Source organism: Manacus candei, unplaced genomic scaffold, assembly GCF_025592945.1.
Source record: "Manacus candei isolate 608988 ecotype Guabito, Panama unplaced genomic scaffold, ASM2559294v1 h1tg000056l, whole genome shotgun sequence".
NCBI classification, from domain to species: domain Eukaryota; kingdom Metazoa; phylum Chordata; class Aves; order Passeriformes; family Pipridae; genus Manacus; species Manacus candei.
The window spans coordinates 142,586-165,808 of NW_026138104.1; the positions used below are offsets into that span (position 1 = coordinate 142,586).

A 23,223-nucleotide genomic window follows, 5' to 3' on the forward strand; every position below is an offset into this window, starting at 1 on the left:
CTTACTTGGCTTATTTTACGTAGCACATAAAATAAGACAAAATATATGACTATATTGGGAAGTAAATTAGTCTTTTATTGGGCATCAAACAGTTACAACTAGACTGCTTTTGGTACCAACCTGTCTTACTTAATTTTAATTCAGGTACATCTAATTTATACTGCTGCCTGCAGCAATATATATACATATATTCCCCATGGCAGTCCCCCCACCCTTAAATCTCTTGTTTCCAGAACACAGCTTGATAGCACAATAGAAATAAAAGGAGAACAGATTCCGGGAACTGTAATTTGTTTCCAACTTCTATTGGCCAAGCATATAATTACATCCACGACAGATAATATTTTCAAGCAAGTATCAAGTCACATTGGACTGCTGCAGAGAATAAAGTCAGCACTATTATAAAAACACTAGGAACTCAAAGCATGGGTTGAAGCTGCTTTCCTTTACTTCCTCTATAATAATTTCAGTTTCAGTTCTGCAGAAGATATATCACCGACAACAAACCCACTCCTGTCAGCCAGTTACATGGGAGGTATAATTCTGTCCAGAGAACACTACACACCTTTTCACAATTTCTGAAACCTGGTTTCACAGTTAGTAAAGAGCTACGACAGTGTGGGAGGTGTATTTTGGAGATGCTGAGGACCACAAACAAGTTCTCTCAAACCAAAATGGTGAAGGGAGAGAGCAGTGGTGCAGGCAGGAGGCAAATGCTCCAACATGGGTGACTGCAGTCACAGGCTCTTTCCCCAGATTTCACTTGTACCTCAACCTCATTTACCCATAGGTCAGTGAGCACACACTGTAAACAGTGAATAATATTTTCTTTCTGTAGTATTATGACATCACTTCATCAGCATCATAAGATTCCTCAAAAGCTGTTTTACAATTTTTATTTTCTATTAAAATTTGAAGGTTTTAGTTCTACTCCTCTCTCTTCCACTAATCCCTGTTGCATAACTGAGCACTGTTTCATCTTCCTCTGTTTCCCTCCCTACTACTATCTGTTGTGCTTATTTATATTCATTATGCAGACAAAGAGACATTCTAGCCACAAAGCGAATACCTCGATATGGCCCTGCCCATGTCTTCAAGACACAAATAAGAAAGCCTATCCTGCTTAGCCTGGTTTTAAAATATTCTAGCTTCTTTATTCATTGATGTTTTATTTATCTCTCCCCTCCCCTCCCCCCTGGGGAATGCTTCACATTCAAGTTGCTTTAGAGTAGTGAAGTTAAATGTTAGCCTTTCTCACCTCCCAGTCACCACTTTCAAGTAGCATAATGGGAGAGACAACCCAAAAAAAAAAGTCAGGTTTCAACTGATATTGTGACTGAAGAAAACAGGATGGAAAAGCATCCAGAAGAAGAGTCTGGTTTAAGAAACAAATATTATCTGTTTTCACTAACTGGGGATTGCAATTCACTAAAGTACTTATGACCTTATCAACCGGTCAAAGGAAAACACCACATTTATGTACTGACTAAAGTAAAAACCTGAAGTTGAGCACTTAAAACTCTCACAAAATCCAAAGGAAAATGAAGTTGTGCTAAGGGTGGTGCTCCACAAAGTATGCACAAACATTGACCAAGGCCCTGCCTAGAGTCAAGAATTAATTTAGTGAGTACTGCAGTCTTCCTGACTTCTTCCAGCTTACAGCCCTAATAACAGTGCACACAGATGCCTCCTTTACTCAGGCCTCAAAGCCTACAAGTGCCTCCTGAAGGCAGGCAACTGTCGTATTTGATCAAAAAACCAAGAAAGATCTAACTCTCTTCATGAAAGCTTATCCAGGAGAGGAAGAGATGACAGTGGTGCGCTTCATATAAAAGGCCAAGTGCTTATAAGACTCATCCAATATGTGGGAGTTAATATTCAATTTCCCCTTACATACAAGAATCTCTTTTTAAATCTAATAGCTCCTTACCTGTTTCACTTTAACAAGACTTTCAGCATATCTCAGATCCCAAAGCTGCCCTCAGTGCCAAAGGGGAATGGTCTAAATATTAAGCTACATGATCATATTTGCTCTTGTGTTCTTTCTCGTGCCAGGACCTGCAAGTTCATCCTGTACAGACAATTCTTTTGGCCCCATGTTCAACCGAAAGGATAGAAGAACACAATGTAACCTACAGCATAGTGTTTAGGTAGATGCTCTTCTAGAAAATTATGGAGGTCTGAGTCCCCTTCCTTATCACATGTTCCAAAGATGGTTATCTTTTATTTATTTATCCAAGCTCTTTTATTAACTGTATGGACAAGCCGAAGTTTTTTATAAAATTTTATTATAGATTTGCAACACATCCGGAAAGCTGTCAGCCTTCACGAGATGATATACATGCACTTCATGATCGGCAAGTACGAAATTCTGTTAAGCGTTAGAAAAGTTTTTCTGACCATAAAGCTGATCAGCTTAGAAAGGTGAGATGTGATCACACAAAGGAGACTCACTGACTAGTAATTAAACTCGAGAACTGCTTTCAACTGAAGGCACAACACCCTCTTTGACAAAGCTGATGCCACTTGTTATAAACTGTCACCCAAAGTGCAGGATTTTTTTTTTAGTTATAGATCTAAAGTACTGAAAGTTATTCGCTTTCTTAGTAAAATAGCTTTGCATCTCTTTGAATACTAACAGATATCAAATCTGTTTCCAGTGAAGTATCAGTTCATGGTTTCATTTAAGATCTACCTGGAGCAGACATTTTCTGACACAATTCTTTAAAGGGGATGAAGAGACCATCCCACCAGCACTTAGTAAAATTAGACAGCAGACTACATGTTCAGTGCACTGTTTTAGGCTCCTTGCATAACAGACTGCAATTCCCAGGGCTGGTTGCTTTGGGAAAACAAAGTCAAAGCAGAGAAAAAAGGTGAACAGTTGTTATCATCTTAGCTAAAAAATACCCTACAATCTCACTGCTAGGCTTTTAACACAGGTGGCAAGTACACTAGCAATTCATGCAATGGTTCCCCCTCACCTTCTAATAATCATAATTATTCTTCTATCTTTAAGAAAAATTCCCCTAAGCCACCTCAATTTGACAAGGTTTTTGACATTAAGTGCTACCTTATTTTGCTGCATTACACCACTCTCTGAAGTTGTTTGTTCCAAACTTTCCCGTTCTGTTGAGTTTACTTGCTGCCACAGATCCGTGAGAAAAGGAAGCACTGTCTGTCAGTTTTGCAGCTCTCCTGATGCCATGCTTACCCTTAACAGCCATTTTTGCTAAACCCTCCTGGCATGTTTGCCCTACACTGCAAAAACTCTCGCAGTGAAAGCAAGCCCCACACCCTTGGAAGCATTATGTCTACCATGTAAATATAAACTACAGAATTTTTAAGACAAAGATGTATCTTTCAAAGCCTCTTGATGAATTACCACTGCAATATGTTATTAGTCATGTATCTTCATACACAAATAAGTTAGTTCTTTTAATTCTTAGTTTTCTAGGTGTATAAGTGTATCTTCTAAAGCGTCGGCAGCAGATCTGCCTGTAAATTGGCCAAATGAAGCAGATACTCCACACAACACAGACCAGAGAAAACACTTTCTCTCCTCTCAGGTGTCAGCAACAGTTTTAAGGAAAATAAGGAACAGAACATATGGCACATCTAGATTTTGTCTCTCACACAATAAAGAAGCAAGCTATCAAAAGCAAAGCACGAGATCAGAAAGATCGGTAGAGAGAAAAAGAACCAGAAAACTAAGAGCATTTACACAGTCTTTATGGATATGAAGCTACATATTTCACACATTATTTACTTATTAGAAATAATAAAATACAATAAACAAAATCCACATATAAGGTCGCAACAAAATAAACTCGGTGGAAAATATGTAGCACAGTAAAATGTTCACTCTTTTGAGTGATGAATATGCTCTATCTAAAGCAATGAAAAAATATAAACTGACAATTAAGAAAGCTTGTTTGTTTTCTATTTTTTAATGTAATGTAAAATGTCAAGTATGCAGCCCTAGAAAACAAGCAAACTGAGGATAAAAGAGGAAATTATGTCCTAGGCCATCAGAAAACAGCAGCCCTGGAAGTCTCCAGAATCAATCAGAGGGAGGGGGGCCAAATTGGAGAAGAAAGGGTTCAACTCCTATTTTGGATAATGCTCTAATTGAGGGACTAGTGATGCAGATGGAAGTGGTTAGCTCTTAAAAACAGGCCACAAATCTGCCCTACAGCTTCTTGGAAACCAAAATGCTGCAAGTGCAGTGCTACCGAGTACCACTGGCTTATGAAAGCTCAGGCAGGATCCAGCCAGGCAACAGTGCTGGGTGCTGACCAGGCTCCAACCCAGCCTGCACTCCCACCCCATCACCCAGCTGGGGTAGGAGACTCCACCGCTCTGCCACCACCCCTGCCAAACTCCCATGGTTCTCTTGGCTGGATTTAGCTTCCAGCAGCACAGCATTCTCAAGCTAAATCCAGATTTCTCGAGCTCAGAAACTTGCAGTTCTTAATGGCATGGATTAACTACAGGGCTTAGAGACATAAGTGACCCTTTGCACAAGAAAAATAAAATAAATAACATAAATCATATATGGGCACAAGAGGCTCACTTTAATAGAACCACTTTTAAGCCAAAGGAGTGAAGAACAATTTACTTTGTACTATCCACTATCTTTTATTCCCTTTACTCACAGTGCTACTCAAAAAACTTCTCATTAACCCCTCTCATGTTTTATAAATGGCTGTTGGTCATCTTCAGCCATACATACTGGCCTATCTTTTGGGAGTTCTTGAGCTTTACAAAACCAGCAAAACACCTCTCTCTATTATTATCAGAAAGATTTCATAGATAAACTAGATAAAATTAGCAGCTCAGTACATTTTACAAAGTTCACTGAAGGTGTACAGCACAGTATGGGATTATTTACCAGTTTAACCACAGCTTTTGAGTACTTGGACTCAACTGAGCACTCAGAACATGTTCCCATCCCAACCAAGGCTTACCCAGCTGCAGGACAGCAACAGCCATACAGAATTCAGCTACTGCTAAATGCAAAATGTTAGACGGCTTTTCCGCTGCTGCAAATGAACACTACTCCTCAACAGTTTTATTTTTGTACAGGCTATTTGAAATTTTCCCCCTTAATCATAAATATTTAACTCATAATATTTATCTAAATATTTCACCCAAAATTTTTGCATTTTGTTAAATATTACTTATAAGTTAGGTCAACCTGCTCATGTATACAATACGTCCAAAAAAACCCCTTAAAATCCTTTATTAGGTAGCTCTTTTGATTGACAGTCGTGAGCCTCTCATTAAGAAGAAACATTAAAAGTCTACTATCAATCCTTAAACTTAATTATCTGTAAGTACAGGTAAAATTTCAAGCTATATTCAATGAATTCTTGCTAAAATGCTCATATATCTTTAAACAACATTACCTATTACAATCAAACCTACTGGAATTGCTGCATAACCCCTGGATTTGCAAAACCATGCATTCTTAGAACTTGATAAATAATATAAGAGGTCACTTAATATATTTTACAAATAATAAAAGTAAAAGAATTCATCTTGGATGCAATTTAGCTGCTTCCTTTGTCAAAGTTCACTATCAGAAAAATAATTTTTCTCTGATTTAAGCCACAGAACTGCAGGATGGCAGAAGTTGGAAGGGAGCTATGAAAATCATCTAGTCCAACCCCCTTGCTCAAGCACAGTACTGCTTGTCCAGGACCATTCCCAGACAGTTTTTGAGTATCTCCAAAGATGGAGTATGCACAGCCTTCCTGGGTAACCTGTACGTGTTTAGTCATCCTCTCCGGGAAAAAGTGTTTCCTGATGTTCAGAGGGAACCTCCTGTGTTTCAGTTTGCACTCACTGCCCCTGGTCCTGTCACTGGGCAAAACTGGAAAGACCCTGCACCTTCCCTTCAAGTATTTATATACACTAATAAGACCACCCTCAAGTCTTCACTTCTCCAGGCTGAACAGTCCCAGTTCTCTCAGCCTTTCCTCACAGAAGAGATGCTCCAGAGCTGTAATCATCTTCACGGGCCTTCACTGGACTTTCTCCAGCCTCTTGTTCTGGGGAGCCCAGAACAAGACCCAGAACTCCAGGTGTGGCCTCACCAGTCCTGAGTGCAGGGGACGGATTGCCTCCCTCGACCTGATGGCAGCACTCATCCTAACACAGCCCAGAACACCATTAGTCTTCCTTGCTATATGGGCACTTTCCTGGCTCAACTTCCACTTGGGAGTTCTCCAGAACCCCAGATCCTCTTCTGAAAAGCTGAAGAGGATCCACCAACTGGGTGGCCTCCAGAATATAATGGTGCATGGGACTTTTCCCCCACGAGGTGCAGGATTCTGCATTTCTCCCTGTTGAACTTCATGAAGTTTATGTCTTCCACCTCTGTCTTCAGCCAGTTTCCAAGCTACTTCACTATCTGCACATCCAGCCCACATTTAACAAGCTTCTCTATGAATATAGTATGTCAAAAACCTTACTGAAGTGAATGTAGACAATGTCCACTGCTCTCTCCTCACCTATCAAGTCAGTCATTTTCATTGTAGATGGTTATGAGGTTGGTCAGGCATAACTTCCCCTTTTAATGGTCAAAGTTTACTGGTAGTGACTGTGTCATGCACTTGCAGTAAACCACAGTAAGTCTCAGCAGTTACTTTGGATCTACAGCTGTTAAGCCTGGAGACTGCTTTACTGGCCATACAGAGAGAAAGAGAGGGAAAAAAAAAAAGAAGAAAAAAAGAGCCCCTCTGTTTAGTAGTATTTCCCTCCCACCACACCTTAAATATCAAATGAAAGAAATGTGCAAAACATCAAGAAAGCAGTTTTCAGTCAACCTACATTTAATAGAGAGGAGATAAAACTGACCAACTACTTCAGAGGAAAATGCTGGGCAAAGGGGAATAAAGAGTTACACGGTCTGGTAGTCTCTTCATATCAAAGATCATACTGAAACATTCTCATTTGTGTTAGTGCACTTTGACACACTGCTAAATTATCTTTTTCAAGTGTGCTCTAAACCTGTGGATTAATGAGGTCTCTCTGGTTTGCCCTTGCGAAAATACAGTATTAAAATAATTTGAGTATTCTGCTTAAACACAATGAAATCTACTGGGCAATCACCCAAGTCAACATTAATGAGCAAATATCTTTGGGCTTCTGAGAAGGCTGAGCTAACAGGTAAATATTTAAGTATGTCAGATTCTACACACCTAAGGAATCTAAGCATGTCAGTACCTAAATACATCACGGTCTATCTTAAAGATGACTGCAACTTTATAAAGATGTAAAGATGATTACAAGGTTAGATAAAGCATTGGGATATTTTTTATCAAAAAGACCATGATCTAGATCTATTAGAAAGCAGTTTGATAGCATGACTTAAAAACCTCTATAGTTTATTGCTCTTAAAAAATAATGTGAATAGTGAATTTGAAATACAGGTATATTTTATCAAATAAAAGTCCCTAGGTCTACATGCAGCATAGACTGAATATTAAAAGATATCCTTTCAATGTGAACCAGCATCTTATGCCCTTGAGATTATGCACTGAATACTAAGGCAGATGGAAACTGCAGGGAGGAACATCAGAAGTTACAGATATGCACAGTCTAAGAAGTGCAGCTGTATGTGTAATAACACAACACAAGTGAGTCTTGGAGATAAATTCTGAATTCACCTCTTCCAGAGACTTTATCATATGGAAGTATCTCTGTGATCCGGCAGGTCTCTTGAATCAACTCTAGTAAGTAACTGAAGTAAAATTTGCTTCCCTCACCAGAACACTTTCTACATTAAAAAGGACACCACAGAATAATAGCTATTGCTTTGTATTGTTTCACTACAGAAATATAGGGTACTTTTTAAAATACATTATTGTGGCCTGCAAGTTCAACGGTGCTGAAGGAAATAGCAACACTTAACAGGACTAATAGACACTATTAGACAACACAGTAATCTATTAGGAACATAGGAAAAGAGTGCCTGCTATTACAATTCTTTAATCTTATTTGGAAAATGTTCAATTCCACCTTAAAAGTGGAATGCTGCCCCTAAGACTTCAGGTACCTTTTCTTTATGAATATACCAGGGATTTAATTATGCTCTTTTTCAGGTTTTGTCCTCACTCACTGGCCAAGACAAATTTCTTAAGGTCCTTGTTTTATGACAAAATTAACCAAGAAAAAGACAGATAAGAGCACCAAGTTGCTGAAGCTCTTCCTGCAAACACACTTGCCTTAAGCAGAATCCACCAAACACGTTCCAGATGAAGTCTCCTTAGCGAGTTATGACACCCACAATTCCCTACCACTTCCAAAATATTTTGCCTCATATCTAGCATGCCATTTCCCTTCCTCACAGCTGCATCGCACCACGATGTCATTCTGTGCTAGCAAGTCACAGAGTGGCTTTCTCCTTAGCAGTTGTCCCCTACAAATGAGTTACTAGTTCACCATGAAATTTCTTAGCTCATAAATCCACTCACACTACTCAAGTCCTCCCAGTCACCCGTATTTTACTGTAATCCTATGCAATGATAAGGCTTCCCTATTTTCCGTCAAAAGCAAGTGTCATTAGTGTGCTCCAACTTTCTGAGACAGAACTACTGAAATTTTTAACATGGTCTTTTATCTTATCAAAGGCAGATCCTAATTTATTCTGACATATACATATACCGCCTCTGATAAATCCATTTACATGTATTCCATTTGTCTCCCTGCCTTTGATTCTTTTAAAAGTGTTTGCTATGCTATTGCTGTGCTACAGAAAATAAAAAAATAAAAGAAAATATTAATAATTTTCAGGCTGCCAGAACCACCTTCTTCTCCACTTTCTGAAAAATAGCTACTGCATTTGCTCTTCTGCAGTTAAATACTATCTCTATTTTGCTAGTTTTGTTTGTTTTGAAATGTTTGCTACAAGATTTTTCTAAAATACAACTCCTTTGACCCAGCCCCATGCAAACCTGAGCACTAGGAGCTTCTAAGTTTCTTCTTCCTTTCACTATATGAATTTCCATGGTAACAGTTTCCACCTGTATACGTTTATTTCACTCTTAATCCCGATTCCATGTTCAACATGACCTACTGCACCAAAAATGAAGGCAAAATTGTAATATAAACTGGGGAAGATAACTCTAATCATAACTTTATGCTCACTGCATAATGCCCAGCTTCCTTTCTTGTTTCATTTTTAATGGATAAATAGCTTTTTACTGCTTGGATTATTTTCCTTTAGAAGGTCAAACTCAGCTTGACTTCAGGCAACTTCTTATTCGCATTTAAGGCTTCTGAACCTTATGACATTCTTCATTTTTTGAACAACCACTTTTGCCACTGCTTCCAAGTCCTTGGCTAGCTTATGATCTCTTTGGCTGGCTTTTTTTCTGATTAGGTCTGCAGTCATTCTGCTTGTGTATTCTGCTTTTTCTTGAGATGCAAATCCTATGCACTTTTTCTAATTCTGAATCAAAGAGCTCCCTTTGCTCTTTGGTTCAACTAATTTCAAACCATTTCCCTACAGTTTCTCAGTCTGCATTTTTGAAATCCAAAACTTTAATTGGAAACCCCTTTCAATCGAAACCACATAAACCTCTGATGCCAATTATCCAATCCAAACTTGGTTGCTACAAACAGTTATCCTAGAATGCCCTTCATGCTCATGAAACCTACTTTAAAGCAACATTATTTCACAACATTATTTCTTTTTAGTTCAAGAACTGTGTGTGAACATTGCATCCAGGAATTACTGATCTTTAGAATTAGTAGGGAAATTATGACCTATACAAGAGTTCAAGTCTCCACAGCACATTGTGGTAGGCAAATAACTTTATTCCATTACTGTATTCCAATAACTCCATGTATACTTAACACAAGAAAACTCTTTGGCACCTGAAATCACTGTGTATGAAAGACTCATCCACTGAAGGTACAAAATTTCAAGTCAGTACTATGAGATATCCATGTACAATGCCTTCTGAGAACCAAAATAATAACCTGTTCTGGAATGCTTTATCCCTTTGCTATTCCTTATCTCAGAGCATCCAGTCTTTGAATCATTAATATTTACTTCTCATTCCTTTCCCTGAAATATATATATATAAAAGGTTCTGCTTTTCATAAAAAGATCTTTCATAACACATGCAACTGAAATAAGAGAACAGGTCCCAGAAATGCTCTATATACCCCACCACCAGAACAAAGAACCTGCTTTTTTACACTGTTAACTTTTACAAATAATCAAAGTTAGCATGACAATCCTTGCAGTACAACACATTTTATTACTGCTTAAGTCAGCAGAATTCCCCATAGTTGACAATACCTGAAAAAAGCGTAAGTTTGTTTTATGTAGCAGAATAGACACGTTCCAAGCTACCCAAGCGATAGCTCTGTATGTCAAACTATTTCACAAGTAAAGATGGATTTAAGGCAACAGACTAAGCAAATTACAAACTTGCTGCCCATTTTACAGAATTCAAATACCAGCATATGATCCAGTAATATATTCAACACTATAGGAGACAGAAGCTTAGCCTACTTAATACCTAGTTTTGTGCTTTAGCCAAAACTATCATCCATTCCTAATGCTGTAAACAAAGCATGGACTGTGGTGTCCCACCCTTATGGGGAAGGAGTACCCAAGATTCATAGATGCTAGTGGTCGAAAGGGACAATAAAAGACAGAGGGTCCACAAAAGCTTACAAAGTTTTATTAGCAAATTATGCACTTGGCATGGAAATTGGTATAAGTTAGTCCCTATCTCCTAGTATAAGCACACAGCAGTGGGTTTTGAACAAAGGTATAGGGTAAATGGAGTGGGAGCTAATGAGGGGGGGGAAGCGAGGAAGAGGAAGGGTGGAGGGTGGAGAGGGGGAAAGAGAGAGAGAGAAAAAGATTGCCAGTCTTGGTTCCAGCATTTATACAGCTGATGGGATGCCCAAGGTCCTGGGGTATGTACATGCCTGGGCTTCATGGGGATATTTTTCTACAGATAACTGTTCCCCACCCTGCAGATAAGTTTCTTGCTTTCTACACAAATTATTTATCCTGTGTAGTCTGATCTTCTATACCCTTCTGGAAATGGGTCAGAGGGCTTTGAGGGTTCTTGGAGGCCTTAATCCCCCGCTACTGGGTCAGCCTCTGGACAACAAGCCATGCCCCTTTCTCAGTCTCATTCCTGTGCTTGTGGTGTATTGTGTAGTGCTTATCTCCAGCAGCCAGAACAAGGACATTTGTCCCAGAAATGTGCTGCCCTATGTCCATATGGCCCACTTCTCCAGCCACATTCTGTTCTTCAGTGTATTATTACCAACAATCCTACGCTCCACAGCTATCTGACTACTGGTGTTTGAGACATACACATTAGCTCTCTTATTTTCTAGGCTTCTACCTGGAAGAGGAACTGGAGTAGGGAACCAGATTTAAGGAAAGCAAAATATTCTTTCAGTGATTTCAGAAAGAGCTACACATCTTTCTTTATCTGTAAGCTTTCATAATTAACCCATTCAAAAGCGGACAGATTTCTCAGATGCTGTAATCATTTCAAATCTAACATAGCCTCATGATTTTTCTGCAAGTCCTATCTTCCACACTGGCCTTAAACAACAAGTATCCTAACATGCACCAGTACTGCTTTATTTATAGAATCACAGCCTCACTGCGGGTGGGAGGAAGATCTGAAGATCACCTAAATCCAAGTCAGTATTCACTTAAACACAAATAGAAGCACTGGCAAGTTTGAAGCCATGGCCTGTACAATGCTTGCAGATGGGTAATCTCTTATGACTCCTATGATCCAAAATAGTTCATCAGCATTATAGCAACAGGTAAATACAGTACTAAACACTTAATCAGGCAAAGAAATACTTTTTTTTAACACTAAAATTTGAAAATGTTTTCAGTACACTTTATTTTGATGTTTACCAGACAAACAACAATGATGCTTTAGAGTAAATATTTCTAAATTAATTAGTGTCAGATTGTTTCACATTCTTTCTCAGCCACTATTTACATTCCTGAACTTTTTTTGCCAGGGCAACCCCTGGTATCAGCACAGGCTGAGGGATGGACATACCAAGAGCAGCTCTGCTAAGAAGGACTTGGGGTTGCTGGTGGATGAGAGGCTGGACATGAGCCAGCAACGTGCATCTGCAGCCCAGAAAGCCAATTATATCCTGGGCTGCATCACCAGCAGCGTGGACAGCAGGTCGAGGGAGGTGATTCTGCCCCTCTACTCTGCTCTGGTGAGACCCCACCTGGAATGCTGCATCCAGCTCTGGAGTCCTCAGCACAGGAAGGACATGGACCTGTTGGAGCAGACGCAGAAGAAGGCCACCTAGATAGAGGGATGGAGCATCTCTCCAACAAGGAAAGACTGAGAGAATTGGGATTCTTCAACCTGGAAAAGAGGGGTGACCTAATTGCAGCCTTCTAGAACCTGAAGGGAGGCTTACAAGAAAGGGGGAATGGTTTCAAACTGAAAATAGGTTTAGATTAGATATTTAGAAAAAAATCTTTACTGCAAGAGTGGTGAACAGGTTGCCCAGAGAAATTATGGATGTCCCATCTCTGAAAGTGTCCAAAGTGTTGTCGTGAAAGGTGTCCCTGCCCATGGCAGAGGTGTTGGAACTATACGATCTTTAAGATCCTTTCTAACTCAAACCACTGTATGATTCTATGATTTTAGTGACAGAAATGAGGAATAACTAAAAGAACGATTTGTTCCTTGAACTGATTTTTAATAAGAAAAATCACCACATAGTTCATAAAAAAAATTCAAAACAACTTTAAACACAAATATCATTTGTATTCTACACTGAACTACAGTCAGAGCACTGGTAAAACGTCTTCAAAGGCGAGAGAGAGACAAAGAGAAGCACAAGTTCCAACTCCTGAAGACCACCTGAACAAAATATGATCTGGAAAACTGGTGTTGTGGGGTATAAAATTCAGTCATGCTGCATGACAAAAGAGAGGAAGCACAACATGAGGCACAAGCACTATGATTATAATCCCTTAGTACTGATTTAGCTGAAGCATGGAAGAGCCATTTGCTATACACCTTCCTTCCTGTTACCCTTTCTCCCATCTACCCCAAAACTTACAGAGGTCTGCAGAGATGTCCCTTCACCACTGCATCCTGAGGAAGCCTTATGGAACACTGAAAACTGCAGCAGCAGCTTGAGCTAAAATCCCATACAGCACCACAAGTTACCTGCTGTCTGCCATACGGTCTGATCACATACTACCCAATCCCTTGGCTGGTAGGAGCAAGTCAGAGGAGCAGAAGGTTGCAAAACAAGACTCAGCAGGCGACACCAATTGCTGCTAACAGCTTTAAATGGTTTAACGTGTACCTGGTGCCAAAATCCAGGCACTAACTGAAGATGGAGCCATCAGCTATCAAGACAGCAGAAATTCTGGACTTGGAAAGAGAAGAGGTGAACATTACCCTTCCATTCTAATTGTACCCAGGATGGAGGAAGTGTAGCTATGATTTGGAGAAGCAATAAATTTCCATTTGCTAGAGCATGGAAAGCCAGGAGATAATGAATTCTGCACTACTGGCAATCCTCGTCCAATTAGCCCGCAGTGTTTGGGAAGCGGCATAACAACCAACCCTCAGGAAACCCTGCAAAACTCAACGAAAAAACAATAAATCACCAAACTGCTGATTTGGTGGGGGGTTTTGTTGGGTTTTTTTGTAGAAAAGTATCCCTGGCAAAACTAGGGTATTTTTTCCTCAACACATCTACTTATCTTTTTCACCTCTTACACTCACTTTGGAAAGCTTCAGTTCTATCCCTGAGCACAAATGCAATACCTCATCACAAGAGCAGGCCAGGGCTGATAAAGCTCCCACCGACACACAGAACTACTCATATCAGTGATGCCACACTCCAAATACCTAGAAACTCTCCAAGCCTGCAGCGGCCCATAGGTTGTCACCTACTCCTAAAGGGACTTTCAACAGAGATGAGATCAGCAAATATATCCCATAATCCCAGACCAGAGCAAATGGCCCATGGAGGATGGGATCTCTGATAGCAAAATTACAGACTGTAACAGAGTAGGATTTCCTGCATGCATTGACTTGAATGTTTATAGTGAGTTTGTCAATAACGGGGTCATCTTCCTGCTCGGGAGACAAGCAGAATTCAGTCTTTATCAGTCTCATCCTTCTGCCTATACTTCACTACTTCTCATAGCCGCCAGCATTTCCCCTAGAGGGACAAAAAGTCCCTCAACATGTCTACCTGAAAAATCATACAGAAAAATAGTCCAAAGATGTTTATCTAAATCTGCTGAGACCTTCAAGTAACAACTTTATGACAATAACTATCCATTGATTTCACAGGTTACACATACAAATGCCAACTTTGTGAATTATTTCAGAGCTCACCTGCAGGAGGAGAGTGAAGGTACAATAATGCAAAACCAGCACTAAACATCTAGAGTTTTGGTTGGACTTTGCATACCACTATCTAGCAGAGTAGTTAAGTACAAATTGCTTCATTTTCATAAAGAGAAATTGGTTTTCAACAGTTCAGAAAATACTCCTACATTGCTTTATATTTTCCTCTCTCAAACCACTACAAACACCATAGTAATTCAGCAAATTATTAATGAAACCAGTTATAACCACTAATACACAAAATAGCGTAGAACAGAAAAATTCTTAAGTAGTTGCTGTCAATTCAGTTAGCAAGCATCATCCCCACATAACAGATGGGTACAGGGAGTTACTGGGTAAGTTCATCCGCTAGCACTGTGCAAGGGGACAGAATGCAAGTCCCCCATGGCACCTACACTGCTCATTGATACCTATCTGCTGGGTAGAAATCTCTTGCCAGAGCCAGTTCACAACCTCCCAGCAGTATGTTGAATTGGCAATGCTGTTGGAGAAGGAGTGCAGGAGCCCAGAGACTCAGAAGCCACGAGGACTCACCAGGGGATTTTCCAGCTGCCCTTCCTGGGTCCCTGCCCGCGGCAGCGTGGCCCAGCAGTGACCTGATGGCACTGGCAGCCTGCCAGGGCTTACACCGCTTGACACTGCCAAGGGAACTACAGAGCAGTGCAGAGAAAAGGGAGGAAGGCTCGAGAAGAAGCTTTTAATTTTCCACAACTTTTGATGCACTTCTTCCTCCTAATGCAAGCTTTCCACATGGTATCACTTCTGCTTCCCCACATGACTAAAAGATTGCATGCACTGGAGGTACCATAGACAAAAAAGCAGGGGCTCTCCCAAACCTCCCAATCCCTCCTACAATGTTCACCCCCAGAGCAGCTTTTATTCTGTTTTCTTCCTATCTACAATAAAGATGCTACAATAATTAAAGCAATGATTCTTTTACTTTGTATAAGCTTGTTAAGAGTGCTTTATGCTTAAACCCATGACAAATGCACTCTTTCATTATTTACAGAAAAAGACTTTTAGAGCATTTTCCTGATGGACAGTTATTCTTACTGTATAATTTGTAATCTGAAATGAACATAGCATGAAAAACTTGAAAAGAAAAAGATTTATAACTAAATAATTGAGAAAATGCTCTTATAGCACTTGGCATGACAGCATGATTCAGACAGACAACCACAATATACTGAAGTAAGAATGTCACTGTTAGCTCTTTCAGAAACAGCAGAAAAATCTGACCAACACAAGAATAAGATCAGCAGAGTCACTTTCTGGATTATCATTTTTGGGAACCATCATAAACAACTGGTAGACCTTTAGAAGCGAGATCATCTTATCTGTTAGTACAGCCTGCAGGGGAAGGAAGCGAGGTGACAACTTCCATAATTCTTTGTAATAAAAATCTTCTCTTCGCCTCCCCAGAATTCAACAAAACTACCTAGTTCAATTATGGGAATAATCTAGAGGAAGCATAAACACATAGAATTTTTGGTTCATGATGCAAGCCTGAATAAAATACTAACAAAACAAAATAAAATGCACTATCTTGTCTTGGAATGTTTTGTTTCAGTGTAAAAAACAGTCTTCCAAAGCATGAAGAACACAGGACTATTCTTCTCTCTCCACCCCACAATAAACAGATGTGAATACCTGGTTGTTTCCTTCAGATGAAAATTTCGTAATACAATATACATCTTACCTACCTTAAACCATATGCAGTGTAAATGCAGATTTTGTAAATCACATTACTTCAATAGGGGAACTTCTGTTCATTGATTTAGTGATTTTCATTGCTAAGCTCACATAATGAAAATAGTCAACTTCAATTACATATTTTTAATCATAGAGTGTTTGCATTTCAAGTACTCGATAATATATGGCTGTTTTAAGAGCCATTTCTGCAAAAATTACTATGTTTTTGAATTGTCCATTTGAGACATCTAGCATCTTCAGCCAGGTCAAACCACCACATACATGCACTAAAACAACCTTGGAAGTAAAATACTCAACCCTGAGACTCAGCAGTGAAAAGCCGGTACAACAAAACATGACTAGTTATTCCTTCTTGCACTGAAACATACTTTTAGCTGTAATTTCAAGGTACTTAAAACTACATCATAACAGCTCTCCAAAAAACACACCTTTCATTAGGTGTTTCAGTCAACTGACTTCACCTTTCTGTAGCACTAAGATATACTAGATAAACATGTATTGTTTTAAAGTTTTAAAAAGTGACAATGCTACTAGAAAAGATGACACAGAATACAGATGCAGAGTATTAACAGTCCTCCACTACAGAATCCCACTCTATTTCATGACAGAGTCTTTAAATACAGGTATTTTAAAGAATATCTGCTGAGAGCTGAGGAAAAGCCATTCAATCTAAAGAAGCTGTGATTTCAAATGAAATGAAACGAGCAGCACAAAGGCCACCAAATACCCACATCGACATTCCACCATGTGGTTACAGTTCAGTCTTGGAAGTCAAAACATGCATGCTAAATTCTCAAACTTCACAAACGCAGCTGTCATTCTCAATTTCCAAGAAGTCTAGGAAATTACACGAGTTCATCAGAGCTCGGCTGCCTTACTTCATTTAAGATTATGTTCACTGGTTGACTGCAATAAAAACATGTATCAAAAGATCCTCTACAATTTTTTCAGAGAGGAGATCAGATGTCAAAATTTCCTTCAAATAAAGCTGCATTTGAAAATTAACCAACATAAGAAACTTTACCTTAATTGGAGCCCGGCTGAACTGTATTTTTCTGTTGGCTGGGATTTCGTCTTCATCTGGCAGTCCATTAATTTCAGAATATTCCATATCAGGTTCATAACAGTTATTTTCATCACTGTCATCTAAATCATCCTGTTCTGTACCTGTCTCTCCCCAGTCAGAATTATATCTGGATCGTACCCGATACACATTATAGTCAGAGTGCATGTACACGTGGGAACTCTGAAAATTAATCACATCTTCATTCACATCTTTTTCATTTGTCTCATCATAATGGGACTCAGTAGTATCTGAAACCGCATCTGTGGCAAAATCACCACCTGAAGCTACATTTCTTGTTAATTCTGCAGCTTCGGGTCGATCAAAGATACCTTCTGTATTTTCTGACTGTTCCTTTTGTTGCACCAAAACTCCCGCCTCTGTTTTTGACTTACTCCTAGAACAGTGGTCCACAGGTCTTTCGCTGTCAAGCATGCTGACCAAATCCTGTTGACCTGTTGCAGAGCTCTCAACAGAATCAGCACTTGCCTCTGTCCTCTTCTTTATTTCTTCAGTTGTTTTTGAACCTGCTGAAATGCCTGTAGACACTTTCTGTCTTGGTGTTGAAGGTGTGTTAGTTTGCTGAGAATTCTCAGCAGACATCACGCCTGTACTCTGTTTGGCTGGGGGAGACCATGTGCTAGCCTCTTTCAAAGGACTGAAACCCTCAAGGTTTGCAACCGGGGAGGAGATACTTGTGACACTAGATGAGAGGTTTAGTGGATAGTGACCAGTTACAGAGTACTCTTCGTTGTTTTCTGACTTTTCTACAAGGACTGCATTGTGTGAGTCGGTGTTTTCAAAAACCGCGCTGAGCTGACTCACAGTTGGAGAGACGGTCTCTGTCCTTGGGCTAAGACTGTCCAGTGAATCAGTGCTGCCTCTGTGAGACTTGGAGCTACACCACTCATCTGGAAGCTCATTGGAAACGATTTTCTCTTTCTTTGGGGAATAGCGATTTGAGTGTCCCATTTCATGAGCATTTCGCTCAAACATCTTTCGAGTTTCAGTAAACTTGGAATAGGAAGGACCATCATGGATAGTATCAAATCTACTAATCCTTTCTGAGACGGATGATTCCAATTTTACAATTGAACCATCTGCTTTTTCTACAAATTCTTTAGGCCTAATTCGTCTTTGAGGTGATGCAGGGCCACCCTTCCCCCTGGTTTTAGGGGCAACTCCAGCACTTTCAGTGGGCTCCATGCCCATCTGCATAAATAAGTTCTTGATCCGATTGACATTTGAGCCATATTTCCTTCCCCTGCTCTGCGAGGCCTCTCCTTCCTCTTTCGCTTTTTGGTCTCCATCTGATTTCGGTTTGTCAAAGGTGCTTTTCAGCGCCTGGAACTCAGTTCTGTAAGCATTTCTGTGAGGAGAGGCACTTCGGAGGGTTGATCTTTCTCCTGAAGACTCTGTTTTCATCATGTTTACTCCAGGACCACAAAACCTGCTTGCATAGTTTCTCTGGCACCACTCTCAGTAGTTTGTCACAGCTGAGATTCTGCTTGAGGAGTGTTTTTCCTCAGAGGCCACTGCTCTTCAGCAGGAACATACTCGACAGAAGATCTGGTGGCAAATATCTAAACACATGCAGCCAATTCCGACAAAGCAGCACGACCAAGGACTCAAGAACAAGGGCTGATTCAACCTGCAATAGAAAGGAGGGTTTTCTGAACCATGTCAGGTACTGTTACTTTAAATGTCACAATTTCCACTTACTGTTATTTGAGACGTTTACTAAAAAATACTAAAAAAAACCCAAAAACCCAACCTGTGCAGACACATGAAAACTTATAATTACAAACTTTTTCAAATTGACTTCTGAAAAATTTACAATCTATAACATCATTCCATAGTGAAAGAACAGATTATCACATCTTATCATTCACAAGTACCATGGCACAAATACGCACGCAAAGGAAAGGCAATGTGACATGAAATGTGAGCCACTGCAAGACAATCTTTCCTCTCTCATAGAAACATAATGGCAGAAATACAATCAAAGATAATATGCTTAGAAAGGCAAGTTAAACATCAGCTCGAGGGAATTCAAAAAAATGCACCCAAAGTTAACATCCTCAGCTGACATGGTAAAGAAAGTGAAATCCCGTTAGAGAAAGTTGCCCCTTGTCACAGGCAGCGGCTTTAACATCTGGAGGAGCCTGGAGGTGCCCAACGCGGAGACGCAGAAACGGAGCCAGGGGCTGGACCCGCTCCCGTCCCCGGCCCGAGGGGCTCGTTCCCGGTCCCCGCAGCCCAGCACGGCGGTCACCCAGAGCCAAACCCTCTCCCTTCCCTTCCGTCCCTCCTCCCCAGCCCTCGCCCTGCCGCGCCGCCGCCGCTCCCCCCGAGGTGGGGACGCCTCGCTCTGCCCGCTGCACGCACGGTGCCGGTACCACCGCCCGGAGCCACCGCGCCCTGCTCCCGCCGGTCGCCACGGGCGACTGGAAAGGCCACGCGACAGCGGCTCTCGCCGAGACCCGCCGCTCTCGCAGAAGGCAATAACTTAACCCGAGCGGACAGCGCTGGAGCCCCCGCGGCGGCTCCTCCTCGGGCAGCCGTGCCGTGCCGCGCCGCCGGGCAGGAGCCGCGGGCGGCAGCACCTTGCGGCGGGGCAGTGCCCGGGCAGCCGCCCGCCGCCCCCGTGGAACAAAAGCCCGGTGCCAGGGCTGCTCCTCACGGAGCCCGGCGCCTCTCCCTCCGAGCGCGCACCCCGCCTTACCCAGTCTACAGCCGCGACGGGCTCCCCCGACCGCCCGGCTCAGCGCTGCCCCCGCGCCTCCTCTGCGCAGAGCGGCCGCTGCCGCCGCCCGCCTGACAGGAGGCAGCAGCCGCCGCCGCGTCGCCTCAACGCCATTGCAGGCAGCGGCAGCGGCGGCGGCGGCAGCGGGGCACGGACACGGCTCCGCGCGCACACCCGCGGCGGCGGCGCGGGGGAGGCTGAGGCGCCGCGCCCGCCGCAGCCGCGCTCCCGCCGCCGCCCGCCCCGCCGCCCTGGCGCGGCCGCCGCGCCCCCCCCGCGGGACGCGCCCCGAGCCGCCGCCGTCGCCCGCCGCGGGGCCGCCGCCCGCCGCCGCCGCCCGCGGGTGACAGGTGCCTCACCTCCTCGGAGAGACTCAGTGGTTCGCTCCGCCGGCGGGGCGGGGGAGGCGGCGAGCCCGCTGCAGTCCGGCCCGGGGCGGTGACCGCCGAGCGGCGAAGGACGGGCCCGGCCGCGGCCACGCCGCCGGCGCCGATCCCCGCTGGCTGCCCCCGCCCCGGCTTATCCCCTCCTTCCCGCCCCGGGAGCGCTCGTTTCCAGCCTGACCCCTGCGGACTGGGCCGGCTCGGCACCCGCCCGTGTCGGCGGAGACAGCGCGCCCGCCCCCGGCGGGAGGGGCAGTGCCCCGGGTCCCGGGAAATCTCCCGCTCCTTCCCGCTGCGGGAAACCCGCGGTCGCGCCGGGCACCGGGCGCACGGAGAGCTCCCTGCAGATCGAGACCCGGCGTGTTCCCTCCCTCTGTTGATCCATTCACCCAGCCCGCCCCAGTGAGGAACGTGCTGGTGACGAACCCCGGGAAACCGCGCACAGGCTCCGTTGGCATCGCTTGTTCTGGCAGCTCCTGACAGGGACGGAGGATCTCAGTGGATCACCCCTGGAGCACAATCACAACCAGCATGCCTTTGTTGTTCGTTAGCTGGGCGAGTTCACCACAAAAATGTTTTGGCTTTATGCTGCGAATAAGAAAACTTAATTGCGGAACATGAAATCTCTAGGTAATTTGTAAAACTGGCAATCCAAGAAGGTAATGACTGTTAATCACATAGCAACTCCTAAGCAAAGTTCATTAAACTAATTGCATAAATATCCAGAAAATGGCCTGGGGATGTACACTGCAAATTCTGAAAACTAATTATTATGCACACAGAATAAAGACAGTGGTGACTGAAAATAAAGACATGCGGTATGTAGATCCATTAGTTTTAATGACACTGAAGCACAGGTACTATATACCATTCAAGTGTTCACAGGTGTCAATCTCTAGTTAATCTAACTTGCACCAAGGGGATGCAGCTCAAAACGGTTTTTCTCAATGATATGTAAGTAACCAGCATGTTAGTATTGACAGGCAAACAACAAATCTTGTTAGATTGAAAACCAGCATTTTGAGAAATAAATATACGAGAGGCCAGGAACAGAAGTGAAGACGTTTCAATAGTGTTTTTCCCACTGCTGGAAGTAGCCCGTCCTGGTGCACTGCATGGCCCCAGCACAGGCTCCTGTTGCCTGCAGACAGAGGCACAGAAGGAGGCCCGGGGTATTCGGGATGCCCTGAGTGCTACTGAGTGTGGCCATGCCAAAGCAGGCTAGCACAGCAGGGAGAAAAGGAGATCTGATGAGATATGTCATGAGCCAGCATATAGGCAGCTCCTGAGCTTCAAAAGCAGTCATGGAAAGCTCCCCTTCCGAAACCCTTTCCCAAACCAGAAGAATAAGGGAATGACTGTTTCACAGCTGCCTGTGGTAAGAAGTCCTGCAGGTGATTCCCTGCACAAGGACTGAAAATATTGCAACTAAGCAGGACATTCCCTATTAAATTATAAACATACCATATCTGAGGTCCAGCCTTTCTGGCAGTGCTTTTCTATCTGTATGATTTTGTAGACAGGAAGCTGTAGGAACACTTAGAGAGCTGCTTGACTTTTGGAGATAAAAATACATTAACAGAACTTCAAGTGTCATTGAAGAAGAATAGAGACATAAAACAGAAATTTAAACATTCTACTCCCTTTGTGAATTTTGTCTAAGCAGGCAGAGTGGTTGAAGAGCTTAACATGTACCAGATAGGTATCTGTAAGAGTTCTGTAATTCACAGATACAAGCAAAAAAAGAGACACAAGCAAACATTAAACAATCAATGAAACAACTGAAGCAATTTCAAAGAGACTAATTCACTTCTAATTATATAAAGATAATTGAGAAAGTATCCACTACCATATCTACATAACTGGAGCCACAGATCTTTTTAAATCTATTTTCTAACACAAGTTGTGCAAACAAAATGGCCCCTTCTTACCTATGATATATATGTTAAACAATGTACCTAAAAGAACATTTGTACTATTTCATGGCAGAGTAGTGCAAACAACCTCTATATTACACTTTAGTAGAAAGTAAGGAAACAAGATGACTCACTGATGCTGATAGAAGCAACACACATTAAATTATTACATTTATGTTTTCCTTACATGTGCTGTAAGTAGACAGCATAGATGTTCAAACAGACAATACTCAGCTTTGACACACAATCTAATGCAAAATTATTTTAAGTAATTTCACATCCCTTTGATATCACCTCAGGTTCAAAGCAGCCAGGATGTATAGAGACTACTGGCAATTTTGGCTGCTCCATCAGAGACAGTTTGGACCCCATTTAGAAGTTCAGCTTTGGTCACTGGCATCTAAGGTATTCAAATTTACATTATAATCACTTACCAAAAAATTTTCAATCTACATTTACACAGTGCCTATGTGAAACATATTATTATAAATTCTACAATTTTAAATTATATTTTGTTTCAATTCCTATGTCACTTTTCAAGAAAGATTCTTCATATATGAGCATGGCCATGCAGCTAACTATTAAAATCAGAATTGTGTGTCCTTTTACATTTTCAGTATTTTTGTGATAATCCATATGACTAGAAAGTATTTTGAGGCTTTGCTAAACTATGATTGATACTTCTGTTAATTCCTGAGCAACATTAAAATTCTGCACAACATACATTAGAGAAGATAAGAGACCAAGGGCTATACTATGTTACTATAAAATCAAAGTAACTTCACTGAGGTTATGGAATTACTCCATTTCCCAGCCAATGGGAATTTAAAATCTGTTCAGCTTAATATTTACATATGATAGAGTATGACTATCATTTTACTTGCACTGCAGTAGCAACACCATTCAAAGGATTCTGAATTTGCACATATGACAGGGAGAGATCCAAGTTGTTTAACCTTATGGAATCACTTTAAATTATACTTGGTATCTT

The 23,223-nt window shown here is 41.9% G+C and overlaps 1 protein-coding gene across 5 annotated transcripts in view; it reads right to left on the reverse strand.

Annotated features, from left to right (window-relative positions):
* The window catches only part of PPP1R9A (protein phosphatase 1 regulatory subunit 9A), a 136,863-nt gene extending 116,344 nt beyond the window's left edge, over positions 1-20,519 (reverse strand). For 2 of the 5 annotated variants that reach the window (XM_051802613.1, XM_051802612.1), the window contains exons 1-2: positions 20,293-20,516; positions 17,149-18,838 (exon numbers count right to left, since the gene is read on the reverse strand). In XM_051802613.1, the coding sequence (XP_051658573.1) occupies positions 17,149-18,615 (1,467 nt within the window). In that variant the 5' untranslated portion in view covers positions 18,616-18,838; positions 20,293-20,516. Of the gene's footprint in view, positions 1-17,148; positions 18,839-19,912; positions 20,027-20,292 lie in introns of those variants that run through there. The other 3 variants (XM_051802609.1, XM_051802611.1, XM_051802610.1) reach the window with 3 other exon arrangements.
* Positions 20,520-23,223: the final 2,704 nt, after the last annotated feature.